Consider the following 18,649-nt stretch of genomic DNA (forward strand, 5'->3'; position numbering starts at 1 on the left):
TAGCTACCGTGGATATCTCCTAAACCTACACAGTTGAGGAGATATGACCTGTATCAGCATATGCACACTGAAGCAACGGCTTGTCTGCCATTGCTTCAGTTTACCTGCAGTCACCGGCGGCTACGGCCAACTAAAGCGCTGGAGCCCATGATACCTGGAATTAACTCCAGGAGTCATGTCGCTGGGCAGAGCAAGGTGCTGGGACCGCTGTGGGGGGCTTTGATCTAAGGTGAGTAATTCATTATAAACTAGTATGCCATGCATACTAGCTCATTATGCCTTTGTCTTACAGGTTTTTTTTTTTGTTTTGTGGGTTTACAACCACTTTAAATCAAAAAGATTTTGACCTCATGCACACAGGACATTTTTACAGCTGCTCCTAGGGTCGTCAGGCTATTTTTTTTACAGCTTAAAAATACCTCTCCATGTTATTTTATGTGTTCATGCACACAGGCTTTTTTTTGTTAGTTTTTTTAAGCTTATGGGGGCAAAAGGTTTTAAAAAAAATAAAAAATAAAGGACAGACAACCCCGGCTGTAAGTAATGTCCCTAGTGCTTTTTAAAACATTTTTAGAAGGAAGGAAAAACTAGAAGCTTCAGACTTTTGGAACACTAGCCCTTTCCTTACTCTAAAAATACGCTGGAAAAAACCTCTTGTAATAGCGTCTTTAGTAGCATTACCGTTTCATTACCATTTTTGGAGGTATCAGGGGAAAAAAAAAAAAAAAAGCTAAAAAAAAAAAAAACTATTAGCAGCATTTAGGAGAGTTCATGCTGGAAAAAAACACAAAAAAATTTAATAAAATGTATTTTCTGCTCCTAGACGATGGAGCTCAAAAAACACTAATAGCCTAAAGTAGTGTGCATGGACACACAGGATAACACTATTAAGTTTCTAGGAGCAAAAAAAAAAAAAAAAGCCAATAGCTTTTAAAAACAAACAGAAAATAAACAAATACTAGAGTGCATGGAGCCTTAGGCCCCTTTCACACGGGACGGATCAGTAATGATCCGCCCCGTGATGATCGCTCCGTTGTCCTCGCTGAGCCGGCGGCGGACAGGGCGGTCTCTGCACACTGTGCAGGGACCGCCCTGTCAGCTCTCCTCTCTCGGGGATCGGATGAGCACGGACCGTCTGTCCGTGTTCATCCGATCCGCTCTGCAGACGGTTAGAAAAATAGGATTTTCCTCCGTCTGCAGAATCGGACAATAGCAGAGGCGGACAATAGCGGGTGTCTGTGGATGTTTATCCGCAGACACCCGCTATCCCATAGGAATGCATGTATGTCCGTATTTCATCCGCAAACGGATGGGGGAAATACGGACATACTGTCCCCATGTGTGAAAGGGGCCTTACAGAATGGGTAAGAGCTCCTGGTACTTTGTGAGAGGTGCAGTTAAGACGTGTCTTTCTACAGCTTCTATGAAGCCTCTCCCTGAAAAGCTACCAGTTTTTGCTACATTTTGTAAAAGTGGAACTTCAGAACTTACCAAGTACACCAAAACACACATATGCTCTTTGGGCAGCCAGTGGAACAAATCGGCTGAATTACTAGGTAGAATCTCATCATCATGGAGAGTTGAGATAGTCTGGATGCACTGTTGAAGTTGTTTAAGGCATGGTTTCACACTTTTGACCTGTAAGAAGAAAAAATAAATAAATAAAAAAACAACGTTGGAATGTATACTTAAAGACAACGTATCCAATATATTTAAGAGTGGTATCTCGGAGGAAAGAAAAGCATATACAATTAATGGTAAAATAAAAACAGCACGCAACAGTTATAACCAATCTTGTTTCTAGAAATGCTTATTTGTAGAGCTAAATCCTGACAGCGATGCTAGACTCTTCACAGCTGGCTGCGTGCGGCACTGTCCTTCCCAATTGGTCCCGCAGCTTTCTGGGACCTGTGATCTGTCCCAGAAGGCTGCGGGGGGGAAGGGGGGCACGATCTGACCAGAAGTGGGTTTCTGTCAAAACAAGGTACCTTTTCCCACCCCCCCAAAAAATAGCAAATGTTTAGGAAAAAGAGGAAATTCCTCTTTTGGGTGAAATTCTGCTTTAGCTACATTTTATTTATTTTTTTCTTAAAAAGGCAGCATGTATGACTGCTACTTTGACTTATGGCTAACCACTATGGTTAGAGAATTTCCCCATTTTATCCGTCATATGTTTTCAACAGTAATGACAAACACGCTCATATTCTAAAACAATGCATTTGCAAGCACAGAGTGAAATGGAGAAAAAAAAAACTTTTTTACCTGCCCTGCATCCAAATAATGTGTCACTTGAAGGACTAAGAAAAAAACTCGTAGGGATTCCTTCTGGATAGGGTTACCCTGCCAATTCTCCACTATCTGTCCACACAAAGTAAGCAAAGGATGCACCTCCTGAAGCTTTCGTTCCATCAGCAAAAGCTAAAGAGAAATAGCAGTTACTGCATTTATATTATCCAAACCATGCTATATTTTTCATTAGGCTGGAAAAAACAGTCAGATTCAATAGAAAATCCACTCAAATATTAAAAACCTCGGCTAAAAATAACCTTTGAAAATGTGTGCCAGCATGCTTTAATAAAAACACAATCCGATCCTTACCCAAAATGGGAAGAAGACAATGCTCTGGACAAAATAGAATATGCATTTTCAGACAATTGTGTGTACAGCTGATTCTCCCCCCCCCCATTATTTGTCCAATTGGTAATGCCAGCAGTCAAAAAGGACAATTGTCACCATAATTATATTCTGATTGAGCTGATGGCAGTATTAACATGTCTCAAGGCCATTCTACTATACCTTCAAACTCACTTACTTCCCCGAACATTCTAAGTTATATGCCAAGGAAAAAATATAAGGAAATCCTTAGACTCCATGAGCTTTGCCAGGAAAAAAAATAAAAAATTCAAGAGCAATGCCAATTTAGCATTTTTTCCAGCTTTCAGGACACTGAACATGTATAAGTAACCATGCAACCTACGTTGGCACAGACTATTATAACCTTGTAATGACTAACAGACATAGGGATGAATGCTTTGCAGGACATATCCAATCCATAGGCATGTTTATTCATATTTCTCGAGCTGTTGCACCATGCAAGATCCTCCACTTTATAAAGCAAGCTACTGTATATGATCTACTTGCACCTTCATGATACAAAAAAAAAAAAAAAAAAAAACAACACTTACCATTCCCTTACTGAGCAAAAACAACGCCCTGTAGAGAAAAAAAAAAAGTTTGAATATACTTTAAACAAAGCCACAGTGCCCCTTTCACACTGGAGGCGTTTTTCAGGTGTTTAGCGCTAAAACTAGCACCTGGAAAACACCTCATCTGCAGTCCTGGTGTGAAAGCCAGAGTGCTTTCACACGGAGGTGCTTCACTGGAAGGACAATAAAAAAGTCCTGCAAGCAGCACCTTTGGGGCACTTTAGGAGCGGAGTATACGCCACTTCTAAAGCTCTCCTGCCCATCGAAATCAATGGGCAGTGGTGCTTTAAACCCTTTATTTGGCCGCTAGCTGGGGTTAAAAGTGCCCCGCTAGTGGCCAAAAAGCTCCTCAAACTACGGTAAAGCGCCGCTAAAAATAGCAGCGCTTTACCGCTAACGCGGCCGTGCTCTCAGTGTGAAAGGGCTCTTAATGCAGATATGGATAATAAAGGAGGCTTACACAACCTTTAGGTTCTGAATATTACTACATGGCTGATGACCAGTGTTAATTTTGGCAGCAAATTTCAATTTAGTTTTAGTCTTAGGACTAAAATTGCATTTTAGTTTTAATCCCACTTTAGTCTTCTGCAATTGTTTTAGTCGACAATCTCCAAGACATTTTAGTCGATTAAAACTCATCTTTGTCATCTAAAATCCAATGGGTAGAGTTAAACTGCAATGCATTATTTAAGAATTTCTTTACAATTTCCAAAGTCATATACTGCTTGAGCAAAAAATCTAATGTTATTTATGGTATTGAGGTATGAACATGCACCACAGACAGGTGTTAATTGTGAGGTCAAATTTAAATTTAGTCTTGACTAAAATGCCATTTTAGTCATCTCAATTGTTTGTCGTATTTTAGCAGACAAAATTAACACTGTTGATAACCTGTTACTGTAGTAAGGCTAGGAAGTAAAGGCAAAAATATAGTGGTGATGCACCATTTCACACGTTCTTATCAGCTTTAAAGAAATATAAAACTTCCGTGAACCCATTTCTTTAAAATAGAAGTACAGCCAAAGCTTGCTTGGCTGTACTTTTCCTATAACCAGTTTTCAGCAGCTGAAGCCCGCTGTCAGCTGACGTCAGAGCCGGTCTAGGATCCCGACCATATGGTTGGGATCTGCTCAAATGCCTGGACCAGCACCTGGCTCAGCCTCTCAGCATGCCACAGAGCCTGAGCTGTCAGATCCTGCCCCCTCCCACAGCACAGCACTCCAGTGAGCAGAACTCTGCTCAGGAAGCCTTGAGAACAGAGTGATTGGTGATGTTTGATCACTCAGTTCTCAGGGTTTGAGCCAGCGGGGGACAGATGCTGCATTCACCTAGGCACGTATGATTAAAAAATTTTTTTTTTTTAAAACCATGCCATACTTTTCTTACCCAAAGAGCCAGAGTATAGGTTTACTTTACCACTGTCCCCAGCAGCACATACTAAGCAGGGTGTTGCAGTGTTTTTTTTGTTGAGGTGTGCTGCGTTAGGAAACCCAATAAAAATTAATGGGCTGCAATGGAACAACACATGAAAAGTAAAACAGGTCCTGCTGGTGCATAGTGTTTCTCTTTAAAGTGGACCTTTCTCCTCTTACCAAAAAAAAAAAAAAAAACAGCATGCAGCGCTGCATGCCTGATACAGTTCAGATACTGCTTTCCATCAGCTACTGGGGTAATAAGAAAGATTAATAAAATCCTATTTAATTACAGTCTTTACTGAGAAACAAAAAAGATGGCGGTAAATTCTCATCTCCCCAGTACCATCACAGAGGATTGCCATATATCGTTTAAGTAAGCAGGCTGCGCTGTCAGAGATGCCTGGTAGACAGAATAATAGGATAGAGATATAGATATATATCCTAGCAGATACTATATTCTTTGGTCTAAAAGTACATTTAGACTAAATAAGAATGTAAGGAAAGGAAGCAAGAAACTTGTTCCAATATTATACATGACCACAGATTTCTCCAGACCTCAGACTTGGACTTGTTTTACCTGGTATACTCAGAGCCCACCACACGTGCATACTCAGCACCAACTCCTAGGAGGTCACATGCGGACACCAAATCCTTCTCAAGAGTATGAAGTTGCTTAAAAAAATAAATGTAAAAAAATTATTAAAACAAACATTTGCTTACTTAATGCAGTAGCCATCACTTTATAATATTGCTATTAACTACTCTTAATGTTGTCACTTACAGCAAGCTGAAAGAGAAGCCTGCAATGCCAGTAGGGCGTTTGTTGGGAGATTTGGATTGCCTTGCGTAGGAGAGGCTTTGCTGCATCCACAGAATTCTGCAAAAGAAAAGTTTGATATTCACACATTTATCAGTTACGACAACATAGCCCTAAAGGATTTCCACTCAGGGCCTGTTCATACCAGCAGCCATGGTATAATACAGCTGCTGGTGTCTGGCGAGAAGGCAGGGGTCCCAATGAGCCGTTTACATTCTATTACCTAAGGGAATGTCCAATCCAACCCTCCACATGACTAAAATCCATCTAAGTAACTTACCTCCTGACAATACAATTCGGATAGAAGACTTGCCGCTTCAAATTTAACATCTTCAAACTGAGGAATCTGGTTACAAAGAGTTAAGCTTGACATTTTGGAAAATGGTTCTCACACACAACAGAACATCCATTTACAATGACAAATACACATTTATGGTTTGAAGCTCATGGAAAAAGGTTAAAAAAAAAAGAAAAGAAAAGATGCAGCACAGCAACATAAAAACATGAATCATAAGTATCATGTATAAAGCATTCAAATGACACCACGCCATACTGAAAATATCAGGTAATGAATGATATGAGAATTTTTTTTAAAACGCCAATTCAATAACCTCAATATTTTGGCTCACAGAACTGTAACAAACAGGCAGATAAGATTGTAGACAGGGTGGAAAATAAATAAAAAGTGTTAGTGGGGGGTCTAACACGTAACCTGACGTTATTCACCCTACGCAAGAAAAAAAAATAAAAATAAAAATTGTGACAATAGCTATGAAATTCAATATTTGAAGTCCAGAACCCTAAAACAGGGTCAGGATTCATTCTGTACAGCAAGTTCGTTTAGCTGTATTTGAACAGGCAATTCAAACAAGGGTCAATTTAGTATTTACACTTCTAAGCATCACAGGAAGAAGGATACTTGTTGAGAAATCACCCACTGAAAGACAAAAAAAAATCCACAATGTAATTAGTACAATATAAAATACAATTGGTATGTGTCATAACATTTCTTTGACTGTACCTCCTTTCTAAAATCCTGTATATGCATCTCATTTTATAGGTGCACTACACTTATAGGCCCTACGATATTTGTTTCCAGTGGGTGGATTTTCATATATTTTGGTTCATTTTTAAATAAAGCAAATAAAATGCATGGTTTCTACAAACACCTTGCTTTGCATTTAAATGGAACGCTCAAACTTCAGTGTTCTGTCCCCAAAGGGACCATATGCATGTAGTATATTGTATTAGAGCTGCACGATTCTGGCTAAAATGACAATCACAATTTTTTTTGTTTAGAATAATGATCACGATTCTCTCACGATTCTTGTGGCGTAACATCTTTCACATTATACAAAAATTGGCTAACTTTATATATTTTTTTATTTTTTTTTATTCAGTAACTACTTCCAGCCCAGGCCAATTCTGGCACTTCATTTTTTTCTTTTTTCCAAGAAAACTACTCAGAACCCCCAAACATTATATATTTTTTTTTAGCAGAGACCTAGGGAATCAAATAGCGGTTGTTGCAACTTTTTATGTCGCACGGTCTTTCCGCAGCGATTTTTCAAATGCGTTTTAAAAATTAAGTAAAATGAATGAATAAAAATAAAAAGTAAAGATAGCCCAATTTTATCTAGAATCTCAAAGATGGTGTTACGCTGAGTAAATAGATACCCAACAAGTCACACTTTAAAAATTGCACACGTTCATGGTACCAAATTTTGGTACTCCATAGGCAGCGCTTTAAAAACTTTTACAGGTTATCCATTAAGCATTACAGAGGAGGTCTTGGGCTAGAATTATTGCTCTTGCTCCAAAATTCACAGCAATAGCTCACATGTGTGGTTTGAACATATATGCGGGCGTGACTTACATATGCGTTCTCTTCTGTGTGAGCACATGGGGCGCTTTTTTTTTGCACTCTTTGAAACAAAAAATATTTTTTTGATCACTTTTATTCCTATTACAAGGAATGTAAACATCCCTTGTAATAGAAATAGTGCGTGACAGGTCCTCTATCTTCCAGGCCGGAAAGGCTGAGAAGAAAAAAAAAATGGATCTCAGGCTTTTTTGCCATTCCCTGGCCATTGTTTACTTTTGCCCGCCCGGACGTGACGTCATAACATCGCTCCCAGGCCTCCGAGAATCAGAGACTTCAGGGGACCATATGGTCCTCAGTTTTCTCTATGGCAAACTTACAGTGTTTTGCAGATTCCTTCTCTGGCTCGCCGATCGCAGGGGCAAGCCAGTTGAAGCACCAGAGGGCTGCGGGGGGGGGACGTCCCCTACCGCAGTCTGCAAGAGCGATCAAGTGGCTAAAATGCCGCTATGATTGTTCTTGCAGTGCAGGGAATCCTGTCTGAAAAAAAATAATATCTGGATGCTGCCTGCAGCTGTGGGGATCATTCAGATGTCTCCACAAAAAAGTCCAGGACGTCGTATGATGTTCCTTGGGCGGGAAGTGGTTAAAGTATTTAACCACGATTCAATCGTGTACTCACAATTCTCTCAAGATTCTCGGCGCAGCATATTTCACATTATACAAAAAGAATTGAGCTAACTTTGCCGTTTAGTTTTTTAAATTTATTGAAGTGTATTTATATATTGGGACATAAAATATTGCAACAACCGCCATTTTATTCTCTAGGGTCTCTGATAGAGATATCCATCTATCTATCTATCTATATACACACACACACACACACACGTTAAATTTTCTTCCAAAAAAAAATAAAAAATACTGATTGTCACTGGTAAGCAACAAGTGTCAGAAAAAGGTTTAGTCTTCAAGTTGTTAAACTGACCTCATTTACAGACTGAAGTTCATTCCTTTGATCGAAAGGAACTACAGGTCACAATGTTTCTCTTTATCTCGCCTAAGATGTGATAAAACTTGGCAGGCTTTTGTCGGAAGTGAGCAGAGAACTCTCTGCGCTTGTTACATAGAATCGGGAAACAACGATTTTAAGACCATGAGGAGAGTTGAATTGCAATCTCGATTCTTTAACGATTAATCGTGCAGCTCTAAAACTTACCATGTTCCAAAGTGCTTTGTAAGAGGTCAAACAGGGCACCCCCTCACCTTGTGGTGGTCCGACAAAGTAGCTAGTAAGATGGCTGCTCGATATCTAGCGCTTGTCTTGGCTCCAAGCACTTGCCTGAAACAACTTTCCTTATTACTTTTCTGCCGAGCCTGGATTGACAAAGATGTGGTGCGGGTCACCCCATGTAATTCACACAGGAATTGCAGCACATTCTTGTGCGAATTACATGCGGCATCTCCATGGATTTGTATGGCTCAAATCACACTGCATTTGCAACAAACTTGTGCAGGACAATTTTTTTGACTAGAATCAGATGACATGGGTGTTAATATATGCTCTGCAAACTCTTTGCAAGAACGGGTTGCGATTTTGATACAGTGCGGAATCCGCAGCAAATTTGTACCACATCTAGTGTGAGCCAAGGCTGAAGCTTGCTTGGAGTAAAATTGATTGTAAACAATCACCTTGTAAAACAGCCCATTTAAAACAGAAATGAAAGGCATAACAATTTGGTACAGATAATTTTTTTTTTTTTTTTTTTTTATAAGTGTTTACATTCCCTCTGTTCTCAGCTGCATAAGAGCTGGGGGGAGGAGAAGCAGCAGCACATTGATCTTCCCAGTGAATGGTTGTGCAGGACATGTCTGATCACTGTAGTGTACACCGTGTTCCAAGCAAAGCTAGCGCCTTAAAGACCAGGCCTCTATTTCAGACTCCGTGTTTACAAGTTCAAAACACGTTTTTTGCTAGAAAGTTATTTGGTACCCCCAAAACATTAAACATTTTTTTCCTAACACCCTAGAGAATAAAATGGCAGTCAATACAATACTTTGTCACACCGTATTTGTGCAGCAGTCTTACAAGCTCACTTTTTTGGAAAAATGCCCTTTTTTGAATAAAAAATTAACAGTAAAGTTAGACCAATTTTTTTTTATTTCGTGAAAGATAATGTTACCCCGAGTAAATTGATACCAAACATGTCACGCTTCAAAATTGCGGAATGGCATCAAACTTTAACCCTTAAAAATCTTCATAGGCAACGTTTAAAAAGATTCTACAGGTTGCACGTTTTGGGTTACAGAGGAGGTCTAGCACTAGAAGTACTGCTCTTGCTATAATGACCGTGGCGATACCTCACGTGTGGTTTGACCATTTTCATATGCGGGTGCTACTCACGTATGCGTTCACTTCTGTGTGCAAGCTTGTCGAGTCGCTTTGTAAAAATATATATATTTTTCCTTGTTTTATTTGAATTTATTTTTACACTGTTTAAAAAAATAAAATGGTGTCACTTTTAGTCCTATTACAAGGAATGTAAACATCCCTTGTAATAGAAAAAAGCATGGCAGATCCTCTTAAATATGAGATTTGGGGGTCAAAAAGTCCTCAGATCTCAAAATGTTGTAATTTGGAAAAAATGACAACAGAAAAATGGCCCTTTAAGACGCATGGGCGGAAGCGACGTCACTTCCGCCCTGCTATGGTATGGAGATGGGTGGGGACCATCTTAGCCTCACTTGTCTCCATACCCAGTCATGGACAGGTCCCGATCTTCTCCGCCTCCGGTAAGCAGCGGAGTGTGAGGAAGAGAAACAAGAAGGAGGGGGTGACCCCTCTCTCACCGCCAACGGTGATCTGGTGGTGAATCCACCGCAGAGACCACCATTACCGTAAACAGAACCTCCGGCTCCCAAGATGGATAATTCGTTTGTGGCAGCAGCTGCTGCTGTTACTGAGATATACATCTTCAAATTGCTGATGTATATGTACAGGAGCCGGTCGGCAAGTGGCTAGAGAACTTAACCATGGTGTACTCTCCTGCTTAGTGTGGCCAGTTTTTAATAGGAGAGCAAGAGGATTAGCAGCAACACCAGTGATTTCACACAAAGGAAGCACTACAAAGAGAAGGATACTTTCTCATACAAGTACATGGTACAGTAGGCAATAAACATCAGGAATAAAGAAGTAGTGGGGTAACCAAAAACATTTATGAAAATTAGGGCTGGACAATCTCCATTACAAGGTTGCCAAAGTGACTGAAAACACTCTAGGCAATCAGGTCATTGAAAGCAATTGCCGGAGGGGAGATGGGTGCTGAAAAAACAGGGCTGTTAGGTATAACTGGTCCTGTGTTAGAACTTAGCAGTTAATGTGACTCAGGACTGGCTTCTGTTGAATGGCCATGTTGCAACACCAGCATCCAACCCACATGTAATCAGTACTGGGAGCCAATGGCTGCGAGGGCTGATCGGTATGTTCTGGCGTGGGGAGAATACAAGCACAGTGGGGGAAGCTTGCCACACCAACGTTGCTTGGGTTGAGCGAGAGAAAAAAAAAACCCTTCTAGTACGTACCAGGCTATAGTACAGGTTCACACTTATGCAGGTCATGTGGCTCACCTGTGCATGGTCACAGCAGCATATTTATTTGAATGGGCTGACATCTGGGACACACAGGGAAAAGGTCCTTTTTGACCCTCTTAGAAAAAAAAAAAAAAAAAAAAAAACACAGCTGCATGGAACCGCACATGAAATGCACCACATTTGCCAATGCGTTAGGGGGGCCATTAAGAATAAATTAATAAGGATTAATGGCACCCCCAAAGAAGTTTAGCCAAAGCTTTTTGGCTATACTTCCAGGTTTGAGAGAGAACCTGACTTTACTGTTGGGATCCACCAGGCAGCCTGGACTGGCACTTGTCTCAGCCTCACTGCAATTCACCGAGAGCCTGGGCCAGCTACCCCCCCCCCCCCCCCCCAAGCCCAGAGCTCCAGTGAGTGCTGGAGGGGAGAGCAGAGAGGCACTGACTAACAGTCCCGGCTCTTTGCTCAGATCGGAGAGGGGAAACCTGAGCGATCAGCAGTGTTTGATTGTTCAATTCTCCCTGCAGAGTGGGCAGGGGACAGATGCAGCATTGAATCAATGATGCATCCACCTGAGTAATATTTTTTTGAAGTCCATACTTCTCTTTTAAAGCTTGTTTCAAAATGCTGCCGGGGAAAGTAAAAAACTGATGTTTGAGCCCCCCCCCCCCCCCCCCCCCCAAACAGCAGCATGCAGTTGCTGAGAACAGTACACATGCTGTGGCCAGGATGCTTTCATTTGCAGCCACATTAAAAAAATAAATAAAGTGTTGAATAAGACCCATCCAAGTGAATAGGGAAATACTGCAACTGCGTGCAGCGCATGCGGCTGCAAAGTTTTGGCCCAGCATGTGCAGGATTTCATTTTTGTGGAGGGGAGGCAATGGAGGCAGATGAGAACGAGTCCTTAATTCCTTCCTGCCACTGCCTCCCAAGCCCTTTAAGAGGTAGATCATAAATGCCAGAGGCAGGCATTCTGATCACCTGACCGCAAAGTTTGGCTGTCACATGATTGGAAGGTTTCTGATCGCAAGTACGCATCGGGAGCCTTCTGGTACCCGCCAGTCTCTGTGCTGGGAGCGTGCCCTCAGCACAGAAAGATGTTCACATAGGGCAGCATATATGTGTTAAAGTCCACCTGCCGAAAGGCCACATATATGTGTCCCTCGGGCGGAGAGAGGTTAAGTGATAAGTTCACTTTTTAGAAAGGAAAAAAAATACGCATTTATTTTTGAGCCTGTAAAGGCATTTCAACACTGATCAGCAGATTGCTGGTGCCATGCATGTGTCCTGCAGATCTGTCAGTGTGCCTGTACGGGCAAGCAGATGCAATCTGACAGGAAGAATCAATGAACTACCACACCACTCCACAGTGCCATGGTAGTTCATTAAAAATTACAGGTCGACAGCCGCAAATGTCAGGGCTTTTAGTTCATTCACACAGAGCTGAGAGTATGAATGATACAGCTGTGTGGGCAGAGCCACGCACAGCTGCGCCAATTTCAAAAAGTGACAGCTAGTAGGGGGGGGGGAACGTATCCCCGTACTGCTGTCACAGGTAGGAGGATCACACAGCAACATTGGGAACATGTTACATGGTCCACTCTAAAAACAGGTGGAACAAGATATTCTCAAAGTTGAACTTATCCTTTACAGCTGAACTTTGCCCTGAATTGAAAAACCTGAAATTGGCATAGACATTGCAGAAGAGCTCTACTATTCCTGCTCTACAACAACTTTTACCTTCCTCCTCACAGGACCCTTTAGAACAGTGGTCAAACTGTGGCTCTCCAGTTGTTCAGGAACTACAATTCCCATCATGCCCAGTAATATCTGTGAATGTCAGAGTTTTACAAAGCCTCTTGGGACATGTAGTTCAAAAGCTGAAGATCCCTCCTTTAGAATGTACACTGAATGTTCTCGGCACACCTCAGTGCAGGGATGAACTCCCGCGTGCATGAGTAGGGGTAACGTTATCCTGGCATTGTTAGGCAGGCCATACATTCTGCAATTTTCTTTCCTTTGAGCGATTTTCTTTACTTTAACCTGTGGTCGATTTCCCCATCAACACAGATCCCCTCCTGCTGCACTATCAGTTTCCAACAGCGGGAGGTTTTCCAGCTTTCAGAATACAATGATCAGAGTTGCTGGTTAATTACCAGCAGCAGTGATCATACAGGAAAATATCTGACATTCTGGTTGTACAGAAAACTGATCCATACTCATTTTGGATCCAGCAATGTGGCATCCTGGAGCTCCCTGCCAGTCACTCACATCTTTGGGTGGGTGGCTTCCGGATCTTGATCACCAACTGCTGTCATTGGCTGAGTGGATGTGACCTCACTCTTGTGCAGGAGTGCAGTGCCAAACTTCTACAAACTTCCACCTGTCCACGAGGTGGACAGGTGGGTACGTAAAGCAAAACAGACAAAGCAGGTCTCTTCTGCATTAAAAATCCTGCCTGTCCAGCTCTTTTTTTTCTTGGTTTGTTTTCTAAAGTACCACAAGGTCAATCGATAGATCGACTTCTGTAAATCAGCCTTCTCAGATGGATTAATAAGTGTCCACTGGCCGAGTTTCAATCTGTCTATAGCTGCTGAATTTATTTTTAAAGTCAGCAGCTGTTGACTTTTAAAATACGGACCCTTAGCTGTCCAGGGCGCCTTCGATGTTGGCACCCGAAGCCGATCTGTCCCTCTGCTCTTGGGTGGCGGGGACGACATCTTTGGTAAGGGAATCAAGAAGTCGCAGCCTGGTTTACGCATGCGTGATCCCACTGGTCAATGCTGTCTTCTGGGACCCGTGTCCCCCAGAAAACAGCGGGGGGGGGGGTGGAGAAGGTGCTGGATATGGTATAGATATCCGCGGATACTGCAGTTATCTATGCCCGAAAGTGGGAGCAAATACCTGAATTAGATAGGCATCTGCTTCTCCCTAAAAGGTACCAAACGTGACACCGGAAGAGGGAGGATTCCAAAAAGCGGAAGTTCAATTTTTGGGTGGAACTCCGCTTTAAACCTGTGAGATGCTAGCCTAAAGAATGTGATCACAAATGTTGCATCACTGTAGGGAATAAGGATGAGCTCCGGCGTGTACGCGCAGCTCACGTCCAGAGCCTGCCAGGAAGAAAGCACTGCGCTAATCACAGGCAGTGAGACGTTTCCCGAAATCTGCAGCCAAGCATCGTGACAAAGTCTCACTGCCTGTGATCAGCGCAGTTCCTACTTCCTGGCGGTCTCTGGACGGGGTGTGCAAAAATGCCAGAGCTCATTCTTAGTGGGGAAGTGAGCACTGCGTGGCAACCTGGCAGGAAACATGGACAGAGCGTTGTCACTCTAACAGGAAGTGCCTGAACAAAGAGTCTCCATGGCAGGATCATTTGAAAGAATGCTTGAGCCTTCAAAGCCTGAAAACCTGCTGGAAACGAGAGTAGTAGTGAGATGGTAGCGATTGGGTCCCCATGTGGTTTGCTCAGAAGAAGTGGGAGTACAAGGATAACAATGCCAGGCTAGGTGCCAGTCATCACCCCAAGGGGAAGCGCCCTGTGCCAGTGGAATATAGAGCTTGCACACAGAGTCACGTGATAGCTCACCGCTTTCTCCAAGTGTTGCCGGGCCAGCTCGCTGTTCTTGGTGTGGTGATACAGGACGGAGCCGAGCTGCAGATGAGTCCGGGCCTCGATGCGCTGCGGCGGCTTGAACTGGAAGACGGCCTGCAGGCAGTGCACACACAGCCGGATCTTGGGCGGGCTGGACGTCCGGAAATGTTCGGCGAAACCCAGCAGGGCCAAATACCACGACTCCGAGGCCTCAGCCTGCGTAGCTACCACTGCCGCAGCCGCCATCACTGACACCAACAACAAGGCCCCGTCCACTCCTCCCGCACAAAGCTCGCGAGAGAGCGGCGCCGCACTGCAGCCTGGGACTTGTAGTCTGCCTATTGTCTGCGGGACGCGGGAGGGCGGGGCTGTGCCTCCAAGTGTGTGTCTCTCCCTATTGACATATGCGGCTAGGGGAGCGAGGTGTGGTGTAATGCCAAGTGCTAGCAGCTCCCATCTGTCCCTGATTTGCAGCAATGTCCCTCATTCCTCCTCGTTTGTCCCTCATTTTGGTAGGATCTATATGGTTGTATATAAAATGCACTTTTTATTAAAAGTGGTTTTCCAGTGCTAAACCTTTCATCTGATTTCCAAATTGCTGCAGTTGTAAATTCAAAAAGCCAATATAAAGGAATGGTAGTAGAAAAGCACTTGTGGGTTTAACCAATCCTGTTTGTTTTGTTGGTACAATTTTCCTCTTAAGGGGGCGTGGCAGGGGTGTGTCCTCTGCCTACCTACTTTTGCTGATAGGTGTTCCTTATTCCCATCTCAAAAAGTTGGGAGGTATGGCATCACTATTGTAGTGAGAAATCCAGCACTACATTAACTGGGGGTGAGCTGAGGTGTGAAGGTTCAAGAATTGGGGTGATTTAAGAGGAACTGCAGTCTTCTCACATAATTTGTAATAAAAACATCTTTGCCATTCTGTAGCTTCCCTCCAACCACTTTGCATATTATTTCATATATACTGTGATTCTGTACTTGCCAAATATGCTGCAGGAATCTCCCTCCACTGAGTCTGGCTGCAGCCATTTTAACTGTGGGCATACAATACTCGGGGTGTTAGGCCATAGCATTACATATAGCAGTTCAAGAGTTAAGCAGATAACTGGCAGTTCAGGGGTTAAACAGCTAGACATTGCGGCTGGTTAACCACTTGCCTACTGGGCACTTAAACCCCCCTCCTGCCCAGACCAATTTTCAGCTTTCGGTGCTCTCACACTTTGAATGACAATTACTCAGTCATGTAACACTGTACCCAAATACATTTTTTGTCCTTTTTTTCCCCACAAATAGAGCTTTCTTTTAGTGGTATTTTATCACCTTTGGGTTTTTTATTTTTTGCGCTATAAATGAAAAAATACCTACAATTTTGAAAAAAAAAAAAAAAAACATTTTTCTTTGTTTCTGTGATAAAATTTTGCAAATTATTAATGTTTCTTCATAAATTTTGGCCACAATTTACACGGCTACATATCTTTGGTAAAAATAACCCAAATTAGTGGATATTATTTGGTCTTTGTGAAAGTTAGAGAGTCTACAAGCTGTGGTGCGAATCATACAAAATTGATCACATCTGATGTACTGGTGGCCTATCTCATTTTGTAGACATGTGCATTCGTTTTCGTCCGAATTTCAGGTATTTTCCTTTTTGTTTTGACAAACAATAACAAAAGCGCAGAATCCGAAAAACAAAAGATCCAACATAAATAAATGCTTTATTATTGTTTTCATTGTTACAACAGTTCGATATAGAATAGGAGAGTTGACGTGACTCTGACAATAACAATCTATGTCTATAGAACCTGTGGTCGAATGTGCCTAACCTTACCTCTATTAGTCCCAGATTATATAGAGAAAATATTCGACATAGAAAGAAAAGATTCGATAGAGGGAAAAGATTCTGGAACTGGGTGGGGGAAGTAAAATAAAAATAATGATGATGATGATGAATGTTATTGGCTGATAGTAACCAAAGAGGAGGAGCAGTAAAATAGCTAGTACACACGTACAGCCAACTTACTTTCACTTATAATTGCTAGCAGAGAGAGACACAGACACTAAATAATTTCAGAAGACAGTCAATCTTAGCTGGTCCGTTTGAATTGTCACTTGTCAGAGAACCCGAATTATTATTAAGCATAAGCACAGCAACAGAACAATAGTGAAGCAAGCTACAGTTCATCTTAGCTTTTCCCTAATAATCTGCTGCTATTGTGTTAGTGTGAGAACCTTATAGTGATACTAGTGTTGCTGCTACTGTTGTTGTGATAGCCTCAGAGGCTGCCTGTGTTGTTGGGGGGATTTATTATTATAGAATCTTGTTACCTGTCTGATCAGTGATCGTTATCACCAGTCCACCAGTTTCTGTTTGAGCGAGTATATAATATATATATACAGAAACACTTTTAGATGGCCCAGGAACATCCCCCAATGCCTCCATGTCACTCTCACAATGGGTTGCCACCATATTCGTTATTATCAGTCACTCACTATCTGGCACCTGACACTGTGAGACTTAGGCCATTCATTCAACATGAACGACGGAGATTTAGACAAAGCAACGAAAAACACACGTTTATAATAATATTTGACAGAGCATCGAAACTGTATGACGCTGCAATCGTACATTTCCAGAGTCAAATTCTCCGCCTATAGGCTATATAGAGTTTAGCAGCTCCGTCGAATCTTCTTTATACATTCGACAGACACCATAAGCCTTCAAGGACAGATTCGACCATAATTCATGTGGATTTTGAACAAAAAACGAAATAAATAAAAACAAATTTCGGGAGTAACTAAATAAATTTATTTTTGATACTTGATCAGACAAAAACGAAATTCCGAAACAAAATATTTCACTCTGCACATGTCTAATTTCTTGTGAACCAAACAAGCCAGGAAAGTACAAATACCCCCCAAATGACCCCTTTTTGGAAAGTAGACATTCTAAGGTATTTAGTAAGATGCATGGTGAGGTTTTTGATGTTGTCCTTTTTTCCCACAATTCTTTGCAAAATGAAGATCTTTTTCCCCACAAAATTGTCATTGTAATAGGTTATTTCTCTCACATGGCATGTGTATACCACAAATGACACCCCAAAAATAAATTCTGCTACTCCTCCTGAGTATTATGATACCTCATGTGTGGGACTTTTTCACAGCCTGGCCACTTAGAGAGGCCCAACATGTAGGGAGCGCCGTCACGTGTTCTAGGAGCATAAATTACACATCTAACTTGTTGACTACCTATTACACTTTTGAAGGCCCTGGAGCACCAGGACAATGACACATGGTACTGGTGTGACACTGATGACAGATGGCACTGATACGTGGCACTGATGACACGTGACACTGATGTGGCACTGATGACAGATGCCACTAATACAGGGCACTGGTGACACTGATGACAGATGGCACTAATATGTGGCACTGATGACAGATGGCACTTATACGTGGCACTGATGACACGTGGCACTAATACGTGGCACTGATGACAGATGGCACTAATACGTGGCACCGATGACATGTGACACTGATGGCAGATGGCACTGATACGTCGCATTGGTGACACTGATAACAGATGGCATATGACACTGACAGGGGGCACTGATGACAAACGGCACTGATATGTGGCACTGAAGACAGATGGTACTAATATGTGGCATTGATGACACGTGACACTGATATGGCACTGATGAAAGATGGCACTATGTGGCACTGATGACAGGTGGCACTGATGACAGATGGCACTGGGAACAAATGGTACTGGGGCAAATGGCACTGACAACAGGTGGCACTGGGGACAGATGGCACTGACAGGTGGCACTGGGGACAGGTGGCACTGGGGACAGATGGCACTAACAGGTGGCACTGGGGGCAGATGGCAGTTTATTTTACTTTTTTTTTTTTTTACTTACGGCCGCTGCAGCCGTTCATCTCTCATTGGACACGCTGATCGTGATGTAAACGGCTGCTGTGATTGGTCGTTTACAGCGATCTGTGGACACAGCCAGCACAGAACTTCCCCGATGCATGCTCTCAGGAGCGCGCATTGCGGAAGTAAACAGGAATATGTCCAGGGCGCCCTCCCGGAAGGTAACGTCCGCACTGTAGCCGTCTTTTGGCTATAGCACGGGCGGGAAGTGGTTAAGATGACGGCTGCTGTTCTCAGAGTGCTGACTCTATAGTAGGCAAGAGAAG

The 18,649-nt window shown here is 42.5% G+C and overlaps 1 protein-coding gene across 2 annotated transcripts in view; it reads right to left on the minus strand.

Moving 5' to 3' along the window:
• Positions 1-14,739, minus strand: part of MAU2 (MAU2 sister chromatid cohesion factor) — a 41,396-nt gene extending 26,657 nt beyond the window's left edge. Inside the window, exons 1-8 of one of the 2 annotated variants that reach the window (XM_077475447.1) lie at positions 14,441-14,739; positions 6,358-6,375; positions 5,719-5,784; positions 5,403-5,498; positions 5,199-5,293; positions 3,186-3,213; positions 2,263-2,397; positions 1,492-1,638 (exon numbers count right to left, since the gene is read on the minus strand). In XM_077475447.1, coding sequence (XP_077331573.1) covers positions 1,492-1,638; positions 2,263-2,397; positions 3,186-3,213; positions 5,199-5,293; positions 5,403-5,498; positions 5,719-5,784; positions 6,358-6,375; positions 14,441-14,692 — 837 coding nt within the window. In that variant the 5' untranslated portion in view covers positions 14,693-14,739. Of the gene's footprint in view, positions 1-1,491; positions 1,639-2,262; positions 2,419-3,185; positions 3,214-5,198; positions 5,294-5,402; positions 5,499-5,718; positions 5,785-6,357; positions 6,376-14,440 lie in introns of both variants that reach the window. The other variant, XM_077475446.1, reaches the window with a different exon arrangement.
• Positions 14,740-18,649: the final 3,910 nt, after the last annotated feature.

The sequence above is a fragment of the Lithobates pipiens genome, unplaced genomic scaffold (assembly GCF_037356315.1).
Source record: "Lithobates pipiens isolate NorthernLeopardFrog02 unplaced genomic scaffold, aLitPip1_a1.2 Scaffold_13, whole genome shotgun sequence".
In the NCBI taxonomy this organism is placed as follows: domain Eukaryota; kingdom Metazoa; phylum Chordata; class Amphibia; order Anura; family Ranidae; genus Lithobates; species Lithobates pipiens.